This window comes from Papilio machaon, chromosome Z (assembly GCF_912999745.1).
Source record: "Papilio machaon chromosome Z, ilPapMach1.1, whole genome shotgun sequence".
NCBI lineage: Eukaryota > Metazoa > Arthropoda > Insecta > Lepidoptera > Papilionidae > Papilio > Papilio machaon.
In genome coordinates this window covers 3,149,927-3,168,331 of record NC_060016.1, presented here as the reverse complement: position 1 = coordinate 3,168,331, position 18,405 = coordinate 3,149,927, and the positions used below count along the sequence as shown (strand labels likewise).

General features: G+C 34.0%; 1 protein-coding gene across 2 annotated transcripts in view; it reads left to right on the top strand.

Moving 5' to 3' along the window:
- The window catches only part of LOC106719901 (dendritic arbor reduction protein 1), a 55,937-nt gene extending 40,440 nt beyond the window's left edge, over positions 1-15,497 (top strand). For both annotated transcript variants that reach the window (XM_014514380.2, XM_014514379.2), the window contains 6 exons: positions 10,461-10,901; positions 11,056-11,250; positions 12,914-13,070; positions 13,470-13,529; positions 13,963-14,201; positions 15,283-15,497. In XM_014514380.2, the coding sequence (XP_014369866.2) occupies positions 10,461-10,901; positions 11,056-11,250; positions 12,914-13,070; positions 13,470-13,529; positions 13,963-14,153 (1,044 nt within the window). In that variant the 3' untranslated portion in view covers positions 14,154-14,201; positions 15,283-15,497. The remainder of the gene's footprint in view (positions 1-10,460; positions 10,902-11,055; positions 11,251-12,913; positions 13,071-13,469; positions 13,530-13,962; positions 14,202-15,282) is intronic.
- The last annotated feature ends 2,908 nt before the right edge of the window (positions 15,498-18,405 follow it).

The window sequence follows — 18,405 nt, the reverse complement described above, 5'->3', positions numbered from 1 at the left end:
GAATAATTGTTGCTTGAGCGTGCAGCAAATGATTGGAACAAGTTACTAGCGTCAGTGTTTCCGTTCAGTAATAATGTGGATGCCTTCACGAGTAGGATCGATTGGCACTGACTAAGTTTGCAGGTTCCATCTTTCGACCACATAGCAGCGCTATTTTATTCGTCATAAAATATATATATCAAATACTAACTTGAATAATACTGAGAGTAGATTTTACGTCAACTATCAATCTCTTATAATCGACAGATAACGATCACCGGTGGACAACAAATTTAATGTTATAGTGTCCAGTAAACGGGAAAGATCAAGTTTTATTTAGGGTCAGCGGGTCAAACGCGAACTCGGACATTAACAGCGAGACAATCTAGAAAATCTTAAACAAGTGGCCGGCGGTTGTTTAAATCCAATAAATATCGAATTAAAATTTCAAAACAATCTGTTGGTAAAGCGGTACCTAAAGCCTATGCGAATTATTAAACTAACGAATTATTTCCTGAATTATTAAACTTCGTACTTCGATACAGGATGTCTGAAAAGGACGTGTACGGAAGTGCACAGTTTATTGGTCGAAAATATGATTATGGGGATTTAGCTCAACCTATTACTACCCAAAGTTACTTACTTTGAGCATTGGATGGCCTATAAATGGCAGCAAGAGTTTAAAATATTATTTTTACTTAATTAAAAATTAATTACTTGTATGAATAGTTTCTGCGTAAATAAAGTTTCCTGCTCTTAGTTTATTTACTAGTTCATAGAAATTACCAATACTTTATTTGTATACGCAAACATTTTAATAAAAACAATAATCATGGGACTAGCAAGAAATCAGAGAACAGGGCTAGCGAGTGAGCGTGATGGAATACATTTGTGGCGATCGCGGGGTGTCATTGGCGCCGCCGGACGGGGGGAGGGGGATGCGGTACATCCATTAGCTAATTAGTCCGCCACCATACACCCCCTTCTTGCCAGATTGTTACCCCGCCGCGACTCTGCTTGCTAATTGATTTTGTCGTAATTTAAACCACTTTGTCTTTAAAAAGTCTTACCCTAAAAGTTGCACTTAGCGAAAGCAATAATAACTGATATTCAATTAAAAATATTGATTGCAAACGATAACCAAACTCAATTACGTTTCTCTAGAATATTTCAGTGCTTCCTTGATGATTCTTTCTTCTTGTTTCACCTTTGATAACCACGTAGGTTTAAAGGGCCATTGACTCCTGATGAATAAATAAGAAAAGAAGAACTCTACATGAATATTTATGACTTTACAATCTATACATTTTATACTCCAATTATCAGTTACGGTTGTCAGTCGTTAAATCACACCCTCACAAAACGCAACGCATTACATCGCAACGTCATCAAATTAAAAAGTTAAAATTACCCCCTGCCAAGGTTAGTATCGGTGGTATCTAATGAGGTAATGGGCATCGGACGAGCGAGGGCAGAGCTCGGCACGCGACCGACCCCGGCCTTTTACAAATAATTTCATTATTCTAATAAAACCGAGTCAAATATGTAAACGGTGACACGTGGTAGCCCCGACCTCTGTGACATCGGATCACCGTGTACTTTTTAATAATGTTTTATGTACGAAAAATGTTGAGGTTTTAGTTCGTAGGGAAAAAAAACATTTAAATTTATGATTATGTTTGGTAAATAAAAGAAAAGGTTAAAGTAGTAGTATTATGAAAAGAAAAGAATGGCATGTGACAAGGAGAATTTTAAATATGAATATCATAAGATAATTTTAGAGATTGGAGTAAAAAAGTTGAAGGTTGAAAGAAAGGTGACGTTATAACTCGAATGATTGACTTCCTTATTTGATACTGGTCATCATGATTATTGTGATTCCACTTTATATATTAAAAATATAAACACTCGCAAGGCATTACTTCATTAGAAAAAGAAAGAACCTCGGCCAATAGTCATCAAGTAATACCGATGCTATTAAAAGCTTTGTAATCTATATTATTAAAAAATCTATTGATTATAAGTATATTTATATCTTGACATGGCATTTAGTAAACAATAGATAAAAGAGGACGTAAATTTCACTAAGTATTCCATGTTTTTACAAGTCATTACAAAGACTTATCTCTCTCTGTGCATCGTTTCCTCATTCATGACGGTCGAGATCTCTGCTTTTGACCATATCTCTTAAAGTGTTTCTTCATCCTGTGCTGTTCTTTTTGTTATTCAATGAACTATAGAGATTAGAGAGAACTTTGAGATTATCGATAGAACTCGTGTATTGCAGTGGTCTATATTTAAACACTTAAATTTCTTAATTTTTGTTTTAATCGTTACAATTTTTTTTTCCTGTCATTGTGTCAAGTGTCTTTTCATTCCCATTTCAAAGTCTCAAATAACGCAGTTATTTGAATATTTTAATAAAATTACATAAACAATTACAAGCAACAAACGAAACGTTCATTAAATCATTTCACGCGAAGCCGACGGCCATTTTCTTAATTCATAATGATAAATAGCTGTAACAAAGTTATAGTGCAAAGACTTTGGCCTTTAATAATCTAGAATCGAAATCGGACCATTATATCGCAGTCGACTGTAACTATGAAGAAAGTTAGACGATAACTTATCAGCCACGAATAGTAACTAAAAGTGACAGTTAATTTATAAAATGATGAGTTACAGACATTGCCCGAAAAATGCTCAGCGGGTACAATAAACATTATGGGCGCATTCATTAATAGCTGGCCGCTGACAAACGGCGCTTTCACCTTCCCCTCCTCCACTGACCTCTCTTCCGCCCTCACTTTACCATGTTAAACCCATCAACCCCACAGCACCCTCCTAAGCCTTGTCTCCCTTCCTCCCCCATTCGGCCAGGTGTAAAACTGCGCGGTCACGGAAAGACGGACATGCAATGCGGCTAATATGTTTTTTATTATAAAAGCTATACCCATTGCATCCCTAACAGACATCAGGGGCTGACATATGGATAGTTGTGCACTGATTTTGTTGATTTTATCAATACATTCGTCATCAAATAAAAATTAACTTTAATATGTATAAAATAATCACATTTTTAGCATATGCTATTGATACGCCTTAGGATGATCAAAAAAAAACTATTGTATATTTCGTGTTTAAACTATTAAAACGAACACAAACAAATTTATTTCTATCTATATTTATAAGATGCTTATGTACAAGTAAGCTTTTCCAAATGAAAATTCTTTATACCAATAAAATAATGTCATCTTAACTCAATGAATACATTTGAGTGACACAGTTTCCAATTCGATCGTATAATTTGAAATTCAAATGTAAGTTCATATTTCAAAACGAATTTAACATCAATATAATGAGATTTAAAGCTTATCGTTAGTCCAACATGTTTTCATTTCGTTGGTATTCATCGAAATGTGTCCGCGGACGAACGAGCAAATAAACTGTGCTGTCGTAAACCAGATATTTTACTATTAATTTATTTGTAGTATAGATAAATTATTATTTTCATTGTTAACGAGTTCCCCACCTGCCAGCATTGGACTTTGTATAAATTGAGGATAGTTGACAGTACACACTTACTTGTTTCCATTGTAGGTATGAGTCAAGTGATTTCACCGCTTAATTAACTTAGTGATATCTTGAAAGTTTGCAATGAGTAATGTAGGAAGACGACAATCGTTATGGGGCATGAATATTTGATGTTTACGGACACATAGTAACTAGTTGTATTTTCATTTAATATCTTAAAAAAGATTTAAAAATGTACATCCAAGTTAGACCTACATTTATTATGTCACTAATCGAGATCAAGATAATATTTGTAAAAGGTTCTTATGGGCATTCTTTTCTTGTAAAAATACGACTTTTATTAAAATCAAATGTTAGGTACGTTTACATATTCAAACATTGGTGAACTCAACACCTTACAACACGACCAATTTCCTTTTCTTATAATTAATAATCATATTTAAAAAAAAAACAAAGAAAGGTGTTATAATTCACAATATACTTTTAAAAGTAAAGTCGAAGTACATAGTGTAAAAAATAGTATAGTGTCTATGGTATGCAAAAGTGGGAAGAGGGCGCTACAGTTGCGTGCTGTATGTTGCTAACTCACGCTGTGGGAGCACTCACGGTGAACCTTTGTTACATTCCATCATATATGACACCGCTGGTAATACACGTTACAACGCAACGTAATTACAAGTAAACTATAGACAAAAGAATACTAGTGATTACATTGTATGACTAGATTAAGTCTGTATTATACAAAAAGTTTAAAATTTTTGTATATTTATCCATTTATCATATTGCTATATCTCGACTATCAGTGATGGAAGAGGTTTTTATTCATAAAAGATTTTATTAAATTTGTTCATTAAGTATTGAATTCAGTTACTAACAAAGTATCTAATTTTTTTATCTTCACAAAGTATTAATATTGCAAATTACTATCCTATTAAACCACAAAAAACTTATAAAACGTTAACAGAATTGTTGTATTTTCTTTTGTTATTGGAAAATTATGGAACATGACATTTTTTATATCAATCATCCCCCTTGCCACCCTCGATCTGACAGTGCCCAAAAATTATGGGAAAAGCAAACATTACTCGAATTACAATGTCTTTTGCGTCAATTTAGCGCCGCCGTGGGACTAAACGTCCCATATTACGTTATTAACGTGTTTGTGGTTCCGCTTCATTTAACTGCGATCCTATTTAATAAAATGGTAATCTAAAGCAACTTAAAATTACTGCATTAAAAACTAAAAAAATGTTTATTTCATGATTGGAAACGTGATTGCGATTATCCCTGAAATTGGAGTGTTTCGTACAGGTATTTTGGAAGTGGAACCTCTGCTTGATCTACTACTACGGACTTTATTATGTGTATTATAGTATTTTAACAACTACCATTTCATAGAAAATTCAATAAATTTAAACCTAAGTTTGCGTACAATATTTTCCTAACCTAAATAACGGACGTTAGAAAACTGTAAATTATTAGCTTATCGTTACTATCGTAGCAATAAACATATCAATTAACCCCAACAGTGAACACAAAAACTACTTTTCATAATTGCTCTTTGATATTAAAAAATAAAATAACGTATTTAAATTTTAGACGAGGGTAGAGGAGTAAACATTACTCATTTTGTTTGAACCCACCGCGATAGTAATATTTTTGCCCGTAAGTGTGTATTCAAACAGTAGGTGTACTGCGCTTTCTACTGCTCTATCTCACTATTCTGTCCTCGTATGAACCTACCATAAGGTAACGTTTCACTGCGCCGCCCACCACCCATTAGGCGGAGTGTACACGTATCGATCGTGTCCGCCCGCCCAAGGGCCGCCCTAGGCACCCTCTGTCGCTGATGTGTGCACAATGCCTATAAAATGTTATTGCTATAAGTTATTGTAGTCATAAGTTTTACAGTAGTCGAAGATTAAATATCACTCATTGGTCTACGAAATATTATAGATCTATTAAGAGATATTAAAAATTCGTAAGTACCTGTTTCTTAGTTTAAGTAATTTTTCTCTTTTTGCATTTTAATACTCGCAACTAGCAGTGATAAATAGAGGTAACAAGCTTTTTTATAAAAGCTACACTTTTATCTCTATTAGAGAATTATGTAATTGAACCCTAGACTACAAGTAATGAATGCTCTAACCACGCACTATAGGGCTCAGTGATAATTAATATTTGAAACAATCAGTCAATGATTATCATAAGAATGAATCATGGGACATTGCAATACGTTCTGTGCTAAGGGCAGCTTTCTCCGTTGTTCTGTTCGTCGCGTCGTATTGTTACTATCGCGAGAAAGAATAATTATAAGCTTGATGTCGCGAATAATGCTATTATCTCGCCCAATATTAACTTAGCGTTGGATAACCAAAACTCGATGGCAAAATGAACTTTATATCGTAAGTATTTAGTTACATGGGGATGTGTAGTAAGGAAGATAAGTCTTGTGGGACGTATTGAAGAATGAGCCGAGTGGGTGTTCAGTTGAATTATGGAAATAGAGCGTCGGCACGGGCCAACGTGTTCAAACAATACCATAACGGAAAGGGGAACGCAATTTGAATTCCTCACATACATAGAGAGTTGATGCTGGAACGGCTATAGGCTCTTTCGTAATCTGATTATTGCAGTCGCAAAAATTATAACGACTGCATTGTTTGCAAAATGACATTAATACTTCTTAGTGGCAATCTTCTTTCAAGATCGAACAAAAGGAGGAAAGCTTTATATGTATCATTTTATTTGGTACTAGTTGTCGCCCGCGACTCCATATGTGCGGAATTAAAAAAATATGTAGCCTATGTTTTTTTCCTGACTATGATCTACATCTATGACAAATTTCATTGATATCGCGTGAGCCGTTCTGGAGATACCTTCAAACAAACATCTATTCATCCATCCATCCATCCAAAAATTCACATTTATAATATTAGTAAGATTTATTTTACAGATTTATTGGTGACAAAAAGTATGTCTGTTCACATTGTTTTACTAAGAAAATTGAGGTCACTGAAATGGTAAAAATAAGAACATGTGAGACATTTTAAAACAAAATACTTTTTGGATCATATACTTTTTGGATTGTTAGCTTTTTACAAACCTTAAATATTTTACATTTCACAATTACAATACAATCACGTAGATTCATGATCTAAATTCCTATTTCCAAAGTCGACGCACAAAAAGAGGCCGTTCGTAAAAGCGAAAGAAAATTGCTTTCATATACTGTCGGTGGTCACGCGAAGCCCGGGCTGTGATTGGCGGACTAATGCGGGAAACGAGACGGAAAGCTCTTTGTCGACGATAAATGGTTTATGGACAACACGTACATTTTTCTATATATATCACGTTGTAGCGACCACAGATAGACAGGTAGAGGAGGGAATGATATTTATCTTTCCCAATCTTTAGGTACTATTTTATAAAGACGACTCCATGATCAAATATATAAAAGTATTTTGCAAACTCGAATATAAAAATAAAAACGGATATACCTTATTTTTATTGCAAGTGATAAGGAAAATTGAATTATTGGAAAATAATGACAATGATTTCACATGCATATTATACGTATTTAAATTATCTTATCTAAACAGAGTAATACTACAATGATAACGATTAATTTCTGAGGATAACAGTGATCAAATAACGTAACTATTTTATCGTACGTTATCCAATGAAAAAACCTACAACTAAATTTAAATACCTACAATTTTATTTATATAACTTTTCTCCAATCCCAAAAAAATAAATGGTATTTGTGTATTTGATTCCGATTAAGTGGTATAGATTGCTCTTTCATTGGTTAAATTTTATCTTTTAATTTGAAGTTCAACTCACATCATGCCAGTGTAATACAGTTGCTTTACTGTTTTCTTTGTAGCGACACAAAATTATCTAGCACGGTGTGCCAAAATGAAATTAATAGAGTAATTTTCTTATTCCAAAGGTGCATATGAATTGTAGAGATTTTAGTTTTTCGAAGTAGTTTACAATATTTTTTACATTTTTCAATTCTCTTGGAGGAAGAAGATGAACATGAGCATCACAAAGGGACAGCTGCTTGGTCATCTTCTCAAGTTGTGATATAAGTAATTTTCTGTGCCTAAATAACATACTTTCATATGTTTTTAACCAACAGCGGAAATCGGAAAAGACAGAAAAAGTCGAATTTAATTCTTATGATGTCTATAGCGCAGTGTTATTTTATTCATTTAACTACAACCCTTGGCCGCAGCCTTATCATTATCATTAAGTAATAAATTAACTGTGTGGTAATTAATTACATAGTCATTTCTTAAAGAAATGCATTATCCTGATGACATCTATGTACCAGATTTTTCCTGGTTATAACATAGGCGTTTCCAGAGAAGGGGGAAATGGGGTGAAGGGGCAGCCCCCTAGAGAATCAAAAAAAATATAAAATAGATATATTAAAGTTTTTTTACCATAATCAGCATCGTCATCATACAGTACAACGGCTGCTTTGGCTGCTAGTAAAATATCAATCTAATCGCACTAATAGCTGTAATCTACGCCGCATAGTGACTTGATAATGTGACCGAGCGCTGCATTGGTGACGGCTGTCATTATAAAAAACGTCACTAATGTGCCTCAGCCAATGGCCTGTTGTGATGTCAGAGGCATCGCATCGGTACAATCAATGAGAACGAAACCACACGAGCGCTATATTGGGAATACATATAGACAAACTGATCTTTTTTATATCAATTTTAAGTTAATTTTGTGTGCATACAAAGCCGTATGATTTGAAAATTATTTTCTTATATATTATACATTAATCTTTTGATATAAAAGTTTATTTTAATAAACAGAAATACGTATTTGCGTAAGATCATTTTTTATCACACCTACTTCATAATTCATGGAGTGAGGGGTTAAGAGTCAGGAGTCAGGAACTGCTCTGATTTTTAGTACAAAACTGTGCCTAAGATAATATTTAGAAATTAATTTATTTTTAATTTGTTATCTAAATTGGAAAACCAGAAAGCGATAAGTTAAGATATTACATATGTATATACAACATTAAATAGTAAACAAAATTAAAAAACATTTGCTCTGAATTGACTCTGTAATCATTAAATTTAATAATAAATCAAAAAATAAGGGTTATTTTCGTTACGCTATAGTCCTAGTACCAATAAAAAGAACATTAACATTTTAAAATGTATTTGCTTTAGCTATCGAACAATTTCTAAGGTCGATCGTACTCAAAACAAGGAACCAATAATTTGAATTGCAAGATAAAATCAGACAAAAATATAATTCACTATAGTTGGGTTTAAAACCACAGGAGGTTCTTTAATTTCACAATGGCTTTATTCGGTACACGCCAACTGATTTTGCCGGCGTCTTAAATGAGCTAAATTGAGGCGAATAAAGCACCTTGCTACTCGCTTAGGGCAAAGACTAGCCTATGTTATAAATTCAAAATACATATAAGAGTATTCTCATACAATAAAAGACTGCACAGATCTACTTATTCTGGGTAAGATTTTAGGTTTATCACATAAATTGGTAGATAACACATTTGTATACAACAAATAGGCATCATCCTATGGTGTTCTAAAGTTTACAAAGTTTATGTCAAATAAGTTTCAAATTATTTCTTATCATTCAATGGATCTTCACCAATAGTATGACAAATCTCATGACTGGAGGAAATTGTCTTATAAGTCAATCTGTTATAAAGAAGAGTATCGGTCAATCTGCGTAATGAGATGATCACAATTGATTATAGTTATTTTATATACACACCCGTGAAAAGGCATAACCCTCCAGTTAGACAAAAAGTGACGTATCTGTAATGCGGCCTAATCTGTGCGGCGTTGCCTAAGCTCGTCTAGCCGCAATGGAGGAGACTCTGTCGCAATCGTTCGATCCGCAAAGGTCATGGAAGGAATTTGCGCGGTCCGGCTCAGTTGCGACACCGAGCCGCGCTCAGAAGTTCCAATCGTTAAACTATGCACCGAGCAGGGAGTTCACGATTTCTCACTTGGATAGCGGACCACGGAACAGGTTGATCGGTACCCAAGATTATAATTATTGATGCGAAATAATATATCTCGACCGCAGCCCCTTGGCCTACAACATTAACGTAATTGTCGACAAAGATATTACATCTACCTCCTTTGATTCCTATCACCAAATGTTTTGATACGTTCTATTATTATTACATTTTAACAAAATAACAGACAATAACGTTTGGTAGGTACTTACAAAGTTCAGATAAATGCGGTTTGGGTAACAGTGTCAGTATCGTAGTCTAACTTCTTAAAATACATGTCACATTTATATTATCAAATATATTTCAGACTTAAAATTTTGAAGGAATAGGCAGGGATTTGTACACACGTGCATAATTTACGTAAAACTACTCGTTACTTAGTTACGTATATGGCCCTTTTGCATACGTAAGTTGTATAAGATAAAGGATTACTTATCCTATGCTATGGCAATGGAAAACGGGGTCTCCTAAGAAATAAAAAAATCTTTTAGTAATATTTTTTCTATAACAACCTTAAATAAATAAAAAAATATTTAAAGTTAGAAAATTACGGGATGTCATTTCAAACATTCTATAAGGTACTAAAGGTTCGTCACCTGTGGCAACGGCGAGCGCGTGGGCTGACCCATTGTATGGTAATTGTGGACCTCAACGCACCTCAGCCTGTCCGCACGCCGTGAAGAAATTGGAAAATGTCAAAATGATTATGGACCTACAATTTACATATACAAGAATTTTAATCTAAGTAAAACAAGCAGATTTGATTGAAATGCATTATGAAACAAAACCTATTTAAAATTACTCTGTTGTCCTAGAAAGATTGAGTGAATCTCAGTTCAGGATAGTATCTGTTATATAAATCATCGTATGTTCATCGTATTCACATCGATATTTTTGTTTGTTTGTCCTGTAGACATCAGAGCTGGAGTCACTGCTGTGCAAGCAAGAGGGCGCATCGATCGCGCCCGCCCCCATGGACCTATTCGATGGCGGTCCATCTTCCAGAGAGGATGCGTTCCGGCCCGCTCTATGGGAGGACATAGCCTCTTCAATAAGAAACATCGACCCAGAGAATGCAAACATGCTCGCGCCGCTCGGAGCAACCCACGTGAAACTAGAAGCTGACGATCCCTTGTTAGAAGAGTGTGCCACGCCACTCCTCAGTCCGTTAGAGATTAAAACGGAGAGGCTATGTGCACCTCCTACATATGCTCTTCCGCCTCAACCTCCTCAGCATCAGATGCACGTTCAACCGCCACCCTCGTTCGCCAAATATCCGCCGTCGAGACTAGTGTACATGGCACCACTCACTCCCCCCGGCTCAGACCAGGGCAGTCCAGGGAATAACATGCAGGTAAGCATAATAATAAATGCGCTATGCGATTGCCTGCGATGAAGCGTATGATGGTACCATCTTATGCTGAGCGATTGTTATTTTAACCTGTTTGTGATATTTCCTATGTTTATCGTGGCTAGTGATTAGAAAAAGGACAATCTAATATTTGTAGGGGGGAACAAGACGGACGCCGCCGCCACCCTACCATCCGCCGCCACTGCTGCGTGCGCCTCATGCGCCTCACCCGTCGCACGCGCCTCACGGGACTCACGGGACCCACGGAACTCACGGGAGCCATGGGGGCCACGCACCGCACACCTCACACCTACCCGCTCATCCTTCGGTGCACAGTCATTTACATCCGCAGGTACTTTTTAATAGATTAAAATGAACTAGTTGTAAATTCGAAGAATAAATGAACCAGACTGACGCTGAAGGTAACATGCTATTTGACACTTCGGGTAAAAATACGAATCGAATGACACCTCACTCGACAATATTGGATTAGCTGTTTACACTAAACAATGAAGGTAATTGGGCTAAATCCAATCTAAAAAAGCTTAATAAGTAGCCTATGTGTTATTCCAAACTGTGTTCCACATCTTTGCCAAATTTTATTTAGATCCGCTGAGCCGTTCTGGATATACCGTCAAACAAACATCAATCCATCCATTTAATATTCGTCTTTATAATATTAGTAACATTAGTAAGATGTACTAAAAAAATGTTTATCAAAGAGTTCGATTTACTTTTTTAATAACAAATATTTATCTCTGGTTACAAAATTTTACTAAGACGAAATAATTAACATTGTTTTTGTATAGTTTAAGCAGCTCAATACAAAATAGGAGCGAAGTAACTATTTCTCTATATCGGTATTCGTTACCCATGTTAAAATTTGTAATGCGGGAATGTAGGGCAGAGTAAAGGTGAGCTCGGTCAGAACTATCGTTTATATTAATGCCGATAAAATTACAGGAATTTTCTTTCACTGCTATTTAGGTGTAGTTATAATAAATACCAGTTCCGTGAATATCGTTTATTAATAAATAACCTATAATCTATTTATTAAGTAATCAATTATAGCTGAAAATACTTAATATAATACAACCAATGTACCACCATACCATACCAATGTACACCATAGAAGAAAAAAATATTTTTTATCAGAATACAATATTATGTTTCGAAAATTTAAACACATTCTTAGGTTCAATTTACACTTAGCCGTTGGCCGCGTTACTATTGTCGTGCTACCATTTACTTGTCGTTTTACTATGGAAACATCTTGTTTTCACTAAGGCGGCCGCAGCTGCTGTATAAAATGAAAGCCAAAAGCGACTATCCGCTAAAATCCGCGGCCTATAGTTTAAAACATTCGATGACAATATCCGACTGTTTGGAATCCAAGTGCGGCGACCTTAATTGAAAATAGACCATTAAAAACGAAGCGAATCGCCTACACTTCAATGAAAGGAGGAAAGAAAAGATTAAACGCGTCGTGTGAAAAGGTGAACACGGATCTAACTGCATACCGTGTACATAACATCAATTAAATTGGTATGACTCATGATACAAAGATCTCGAATTCAACCGCACTATTCGTAGTAATAGGTAATTAGTTAAACAGTTTTCAAGGTGACAGTCACTGCATATACAGAAAATAGACATTGTTTGGATGTGGTGTGTGATTTGTACTATACTGTATTATCCAGATAGATATTTAATTTTTTTTTTTGGAAGTAAATTAAAAATAACACACTTAGCATTTCAATTCTTAAGTTAGTTTAAGTCTATAAGGGTAGGTAGAGATTATACTAATTTAAAAAGATGTTCTCTACATGAAATTCCTTAAATCCCATGCAGTAACACTGATTTATGTAAAGGTCGCCGAATCGGTCATTATTTAATATGAAGTTAATCGATTGCAACCTCTGTCCATAACAGTCACAGAGCATTGAATACATGAGAGTGGCCGTAGCAAATCGTGATATGATAGCAGTACTGAAATCAATTTCTCTTGTATTCAGGCGATGTCACAGATGCCGATGGCGCCACAGCAGTCTGCGCAGACGCACACCGCCGCACTACCCCACTCACGGCTAGATCCCCCGCCACCTGTCAAGTACAATCGGCGGAACAATCCTGAATTAGAAAAAAGACGAGTCCACCACTGCGACTTTATTGGTAATTTTAATATTTTTTACTTTTCCTAATTTTTAACACCTCCACTGTGTCACGTAAAACGTAACGTAGAATTACACTTAAGTGATACATGTATTGTTATATTTTGTTATGCCTTTCATTCTTCTGACAAAATAGAGACTATAATGTGCCTTAATACAAGTGTCACGGCAGTTGAATTCTACGGTTAGGCGAACCTTTCGGTCCAGATTAGGAAACGTTAGGTCATAAGTCAAATTTCGACATACGATGTAAACCAATTTTATGTTAAACTTAGTTGGTATGATAAAAGATAATTACCTAAATAAGTTAGAAAGCTAAAACAACAAAATATTTTTTTTTACAAATTAAAAGAAAAGTTCTGAATTTTTTTTTATTATTTTGCTCTTTACTAAATTTCAGGTTGTACAAAAGTTTACACGAAAAGTTCGCACCTGAAAGCTCACCAGCGTATACATACAGGTAAGAAACAAGTTTAAATTATTTTTCATTCTATTCTTCATTTGAATGTACCGCCACGCCATTGCGAAATATGTGCTATTTATTGCAATAGCGAAAATATTTATTTATAATCTGTGAGATTTTATATTGCAAAAATAACTTTATAAAAACAAAACCCTAATATGTTAATAACAAAAGCACAGCGAAATCTTTGACAGAAACAAATTTAATTTATTTAACAGAATTTTAAATCGTTACGTAGCTATTCCTAATACAAATTTACTACCATAAAAGTGAATTATTAATGGAAAATTAATTCTGGCTTCTTTTTTTACTGCACTCGCATTAAATGTTTCAATTTTTTATAAAATTTGCTATTTTTTAATCATTTGATAGTCTTAAATATCTAAAAGACTACAGCGTTTGTAAGTAAAAATGTGCTTCTATTTCTCAGGTGAAAAACCGTATACATGTCAATGGCCGAATTGTGAATGGAGATTCGCCCGATCGGACGAGCTAACTCGTCACTACCGCAAGCACACTGGCGCTAAACCGTTCAAATGCGCGGTGTGCGATCGCTCCTTCGCTAGATCTGACCACCTCGCACTCCACATGAAGCGGCACCTGCCCAAGACGTCTAAATGACACGCAAGGAGGGGCGGGGATCAGCCGCCCGCGCCTCCACCGACACAGGTGAATTAAACCCCTAGTATTTTTTAAATCTTGATGGCTGACCTTTAGCTGAGCGCCGCGCAGTTACGTCTCCTGCATCCCTTTACGTCCTGCCTAACTTAACATTGTGTTCTGCGCCGCGACTCGTGGAATGTTTCGAGCCACCAAGATATTTGAAAAATACTATACCACTGTTGGATAGTAAGATATCGTAATTGGTTACTTACTCCACCATAGAGATAAGAGAAAAATTAGCTATCAAAATAGAAGGGTAGGACTACTAGGAGACAAGATTCCGACTGAGCGCTAAATCCTGGTTTTGTACAGTGTTCAAAACTTGAATAGCCCATATCATAGCCGGCCGCCTTATTTTTTAATCCACAACCATTGTGACACGATTGTGTCTGAAAATTCTGAGGCAAACGCTGTCATGTATTCCTAAATTTAATAAATGCGAAAAAATTACACATACGAATAAGTAACGTAGTTAAATTTAATAGGAGCCAATTTGAAAGCGGAACACTGGCCAGTTGCACAGCGAAACAGCTGTCATTTACGTTAACATTGTAAGAGATCAGGGTAATTGAAATCCCGCATGTTGAAGCGCGTTGGTACACGCCATATCGATTATACCCCTTTACGACTTAAAATATGTATTACAGTTTAATATAATAATACCCTGCATGTTTTAGTTGGTATGCAGTCAAAATTCCGCATGAAATTCAGCGGGATAAAAGTAAAATTAAATTAACTGACATATTATTTACCTACATAATATTTTAAATCCATTTTATGGGTCTACTATGTCATAAGTTGACGTATGCATCAGTCAAATGAGGGAAGATTTCTATGAAAATGTAGCCAATTCATCCATCCATTCAGCCTCGTTACGCCCACTGCTGGGCATAGGACTCCTCCAAAGATCGCCACGATGATCGGTCCTATGCAACCCAATAAGTATTTAAAAAAAAGTAATAAAGAGGATGTAATAGTTGTTGTTTTAATACATACTTTTATTTATTCCATTAATTTTATTTTATAACTAAAACTAGTTAACCTTTTTACAATGATATTTGAACATTTTATATTTTTTTTTTCACAGGAGGCTATGAATGAAAACATCTTTCTTGAGTGCGATCTGGATTCAAGTCTGATGGACACCATCTACGGTGTACCGTGACTCGGGACAATTTGTATCAGAACTCAATGCCTGACACTTCGGACCGTCTCAATTGGATTAGCAGTACAAGAGCGAACTTGCTTCAATATAACTTTATCGAAATCTTTACGAAGCTTCAGTTAGATAGCTTTCAAAGAATGGCGTTACTTACTTAATTATTTTATTGTTTCAATATAAATTTATGAATTAAGAAAAAAGTGATGAAAGTTTATTTCTCACGTAATACCAGTTAACCAATACGTATTTTAATATAATTGTTTAAAAGCACAATAGGTACAATCATTACCAAGGAAATCGCTTTACAAACAAATGTAATTATTATTATAAATTATTTGTGCAGTCATGTAATAAGCAACATAACATTAAAAGTATTTTATAAATTTTTATATAGACATTAAATAAATATGATTTGAGCTTCGCGACACCTTGCAAAAAATCGAATCTTTCACATACATATTATCATAATTTGAAGTTATAGAACATAAAATATAGCACTCTGTATTGTCAATTGTATAGATCTCGTTTTTAATAATCTGTCCATTATCGATGGGTCCTATGCATAAGGGCGAAAGTAACAAATTGATGATTTTTACTTTTTTGTGTTAAAAGCTACGTCTTAGTCTAGTTAACAACATGCACTAAACACAAATATACATTAACAGGTGTAAACTTTTTTTTTTAAGTAAAAGGGTCTATGCGGCATCTTTTCCTAAATTGTTTAAACTTTGAGAGCCTCTCCTGTAAAGTTGTTAATTTGCACATTGGCCCTTATTCGTAGGAAAGTAAATCATTATAAAAAATAGTCTTAATAAACTTGTAATTAATAATTATTGCTCACTGTAAGCAATGGTGTCGCGAGAAATTTGTTTTAAGGAGCTCTAAGTATTCATTAGATATGATTAATTTATTGTAAGCTAATTTAATTTTAAGGAAATCAAATATCTAAGATATTATAGATATTTTTATTTTTTAATTGTAATTAAAAATATTAGTTACTTTATAAATTATAGATATTATCGTTCAGACGCGTTTTCGAATATTGCGACCTGGCTTGTGAAATATTATTTCTTTAGTCATATTATAAATTATTTTTATTTATTGTTTTCGCATTCTTTAATGCAAATTCCATCTTTGAATTTAAACGAAAATATAGGAACCTGGATAAGCGAGAATCCGTGGGAGAAATAAGCGACAGTTATTGTCCGGTCACAACGGCAAACCTCCATAAGCAACTTCTGTAAGCGAGAAAAATATTGCAATCCCTTGGACTGTCGCTTAATCCAGTTTCGACTGTAGTTAAACATTAGTGTACATTCGTTTATGCACAGTTTACAATAATGCCGTAAAATTCTATTACCTGAATACCCGTACAAAAGCATATTTGTCGTCTCTTTTGTTCTCATAAAAAACAAAACAGATAAACAGTATTTTTTTGTGTATCTTTCGTCAGTAGAAACTAATAGTTATTTATATATAATTATCAATATTATACAGGTCGTTGCATTCGGATTCGCATATTTACACTATCTAGTCTCGATTTATTTCACTCTTAAATTTCTAAAATCCAATTAAAATAGATTTTCAGACGAATGAGTTCATTTAATACTGACCGCTGTTTAAGATAAATGTAAAAAAAAAAGTTTGGTATAGAAATTACTGCTAAGTAATTAAGCAATCTAGGATGAAAAATTAAAAATAAAAGCCTTACAGTATCCGTCCACTTGGGCTGAAAGTTTTCCAAAATATTGCCTTTGTACACATTCCTATTTTTTAATTCTGCATACGCCATTTTAATAGTCACTAGTGGATTGTACTTAAGTATTGCGTACTATTTTATATAATAGCAACTTTTGAATGTCTTTTTAGTCATTATTGATAACATATTCGGTGCCTTTAATTAACAAGGTGCCTACCTATGTTTTAAAATCATATTCGAGGCAAATAGAAAAAAATAATTTAAACTTGTGAATATTTAAAATAGATGTCGCCGGATTTATTCAACATTGTTAATATGTTTTCAATTAAAAAAATAGCAGAGGAAAAAAAATATCTGAATGACTCACAACACGCTTTCAACCTGAATAGAATTACTCTTAAAATAAAGCCTTTTAAATGTACCTAGATTAAATAATTAATATCACATTTACGGTGGAATATGTATAAAAATAAAATCAACATAATCAGGGTTTTTAATTTTAATGTCTAATTATTTTCTTAGCTGTTCCGAAATGCATTGCACAAAATAAATTACTCTTCAAGTCGTACGTCTTCAAGCAAAATTACTATTCAGCAAAAAAATGCATTATATTAACTATAATTAGTATTTTCAGACGATCCCCCCAATATTTTGTTACCAAAAAATTTTTATCCCGTAATTCTCACGTAGTACTTTGATACTACAAATAGATCTTGCCATTCTTCATTGTATTTAGACACATCATTTATAATTTTATTAGTATTACGATCATTGTAAACACTATCCCATTGAATTAAACAGATGATGGTCAACCTACACTTTTACATCCATTTTCCAGGACCAAAGTTAATTCTGTACGATTTGTAAATCTGTGACGATTTAATATTACTTGCTTTTTAAATTATTATATTGAAAGATAAATATTACAAATATTTTAATGTTTAAAAAAACGACATATTCTCAGAACATGTGAACTAAAAGCAAAAGGTGTAACACTCATAGATTTAATTAGATGTTTCAAATAGGCTCATAAACATATGAACAGATTTAATAAAAAAATAATGATATTTGCCATAAAGTTGTAAAGTTGCCATATTTCAAAATAATCTTAATTATATTTTAACTTTTATACAAAGACAGTATTTTGTCTTCCTGTTCGTTGTACCTCACTTATTTTCTTTACTTGCTCGTTTCTCGTATGTATTGTACATACTTAATATAGTTTTGTTTTAATTTTAATTTTACGCGATTGTTTGTATCTTTTCCAATTAGATTGTTTAGTTATAAGGACGTAAGTTGTACGCGTTGACTAAGTCACCATGATAATTTATTACCAATGACAAGTTTTT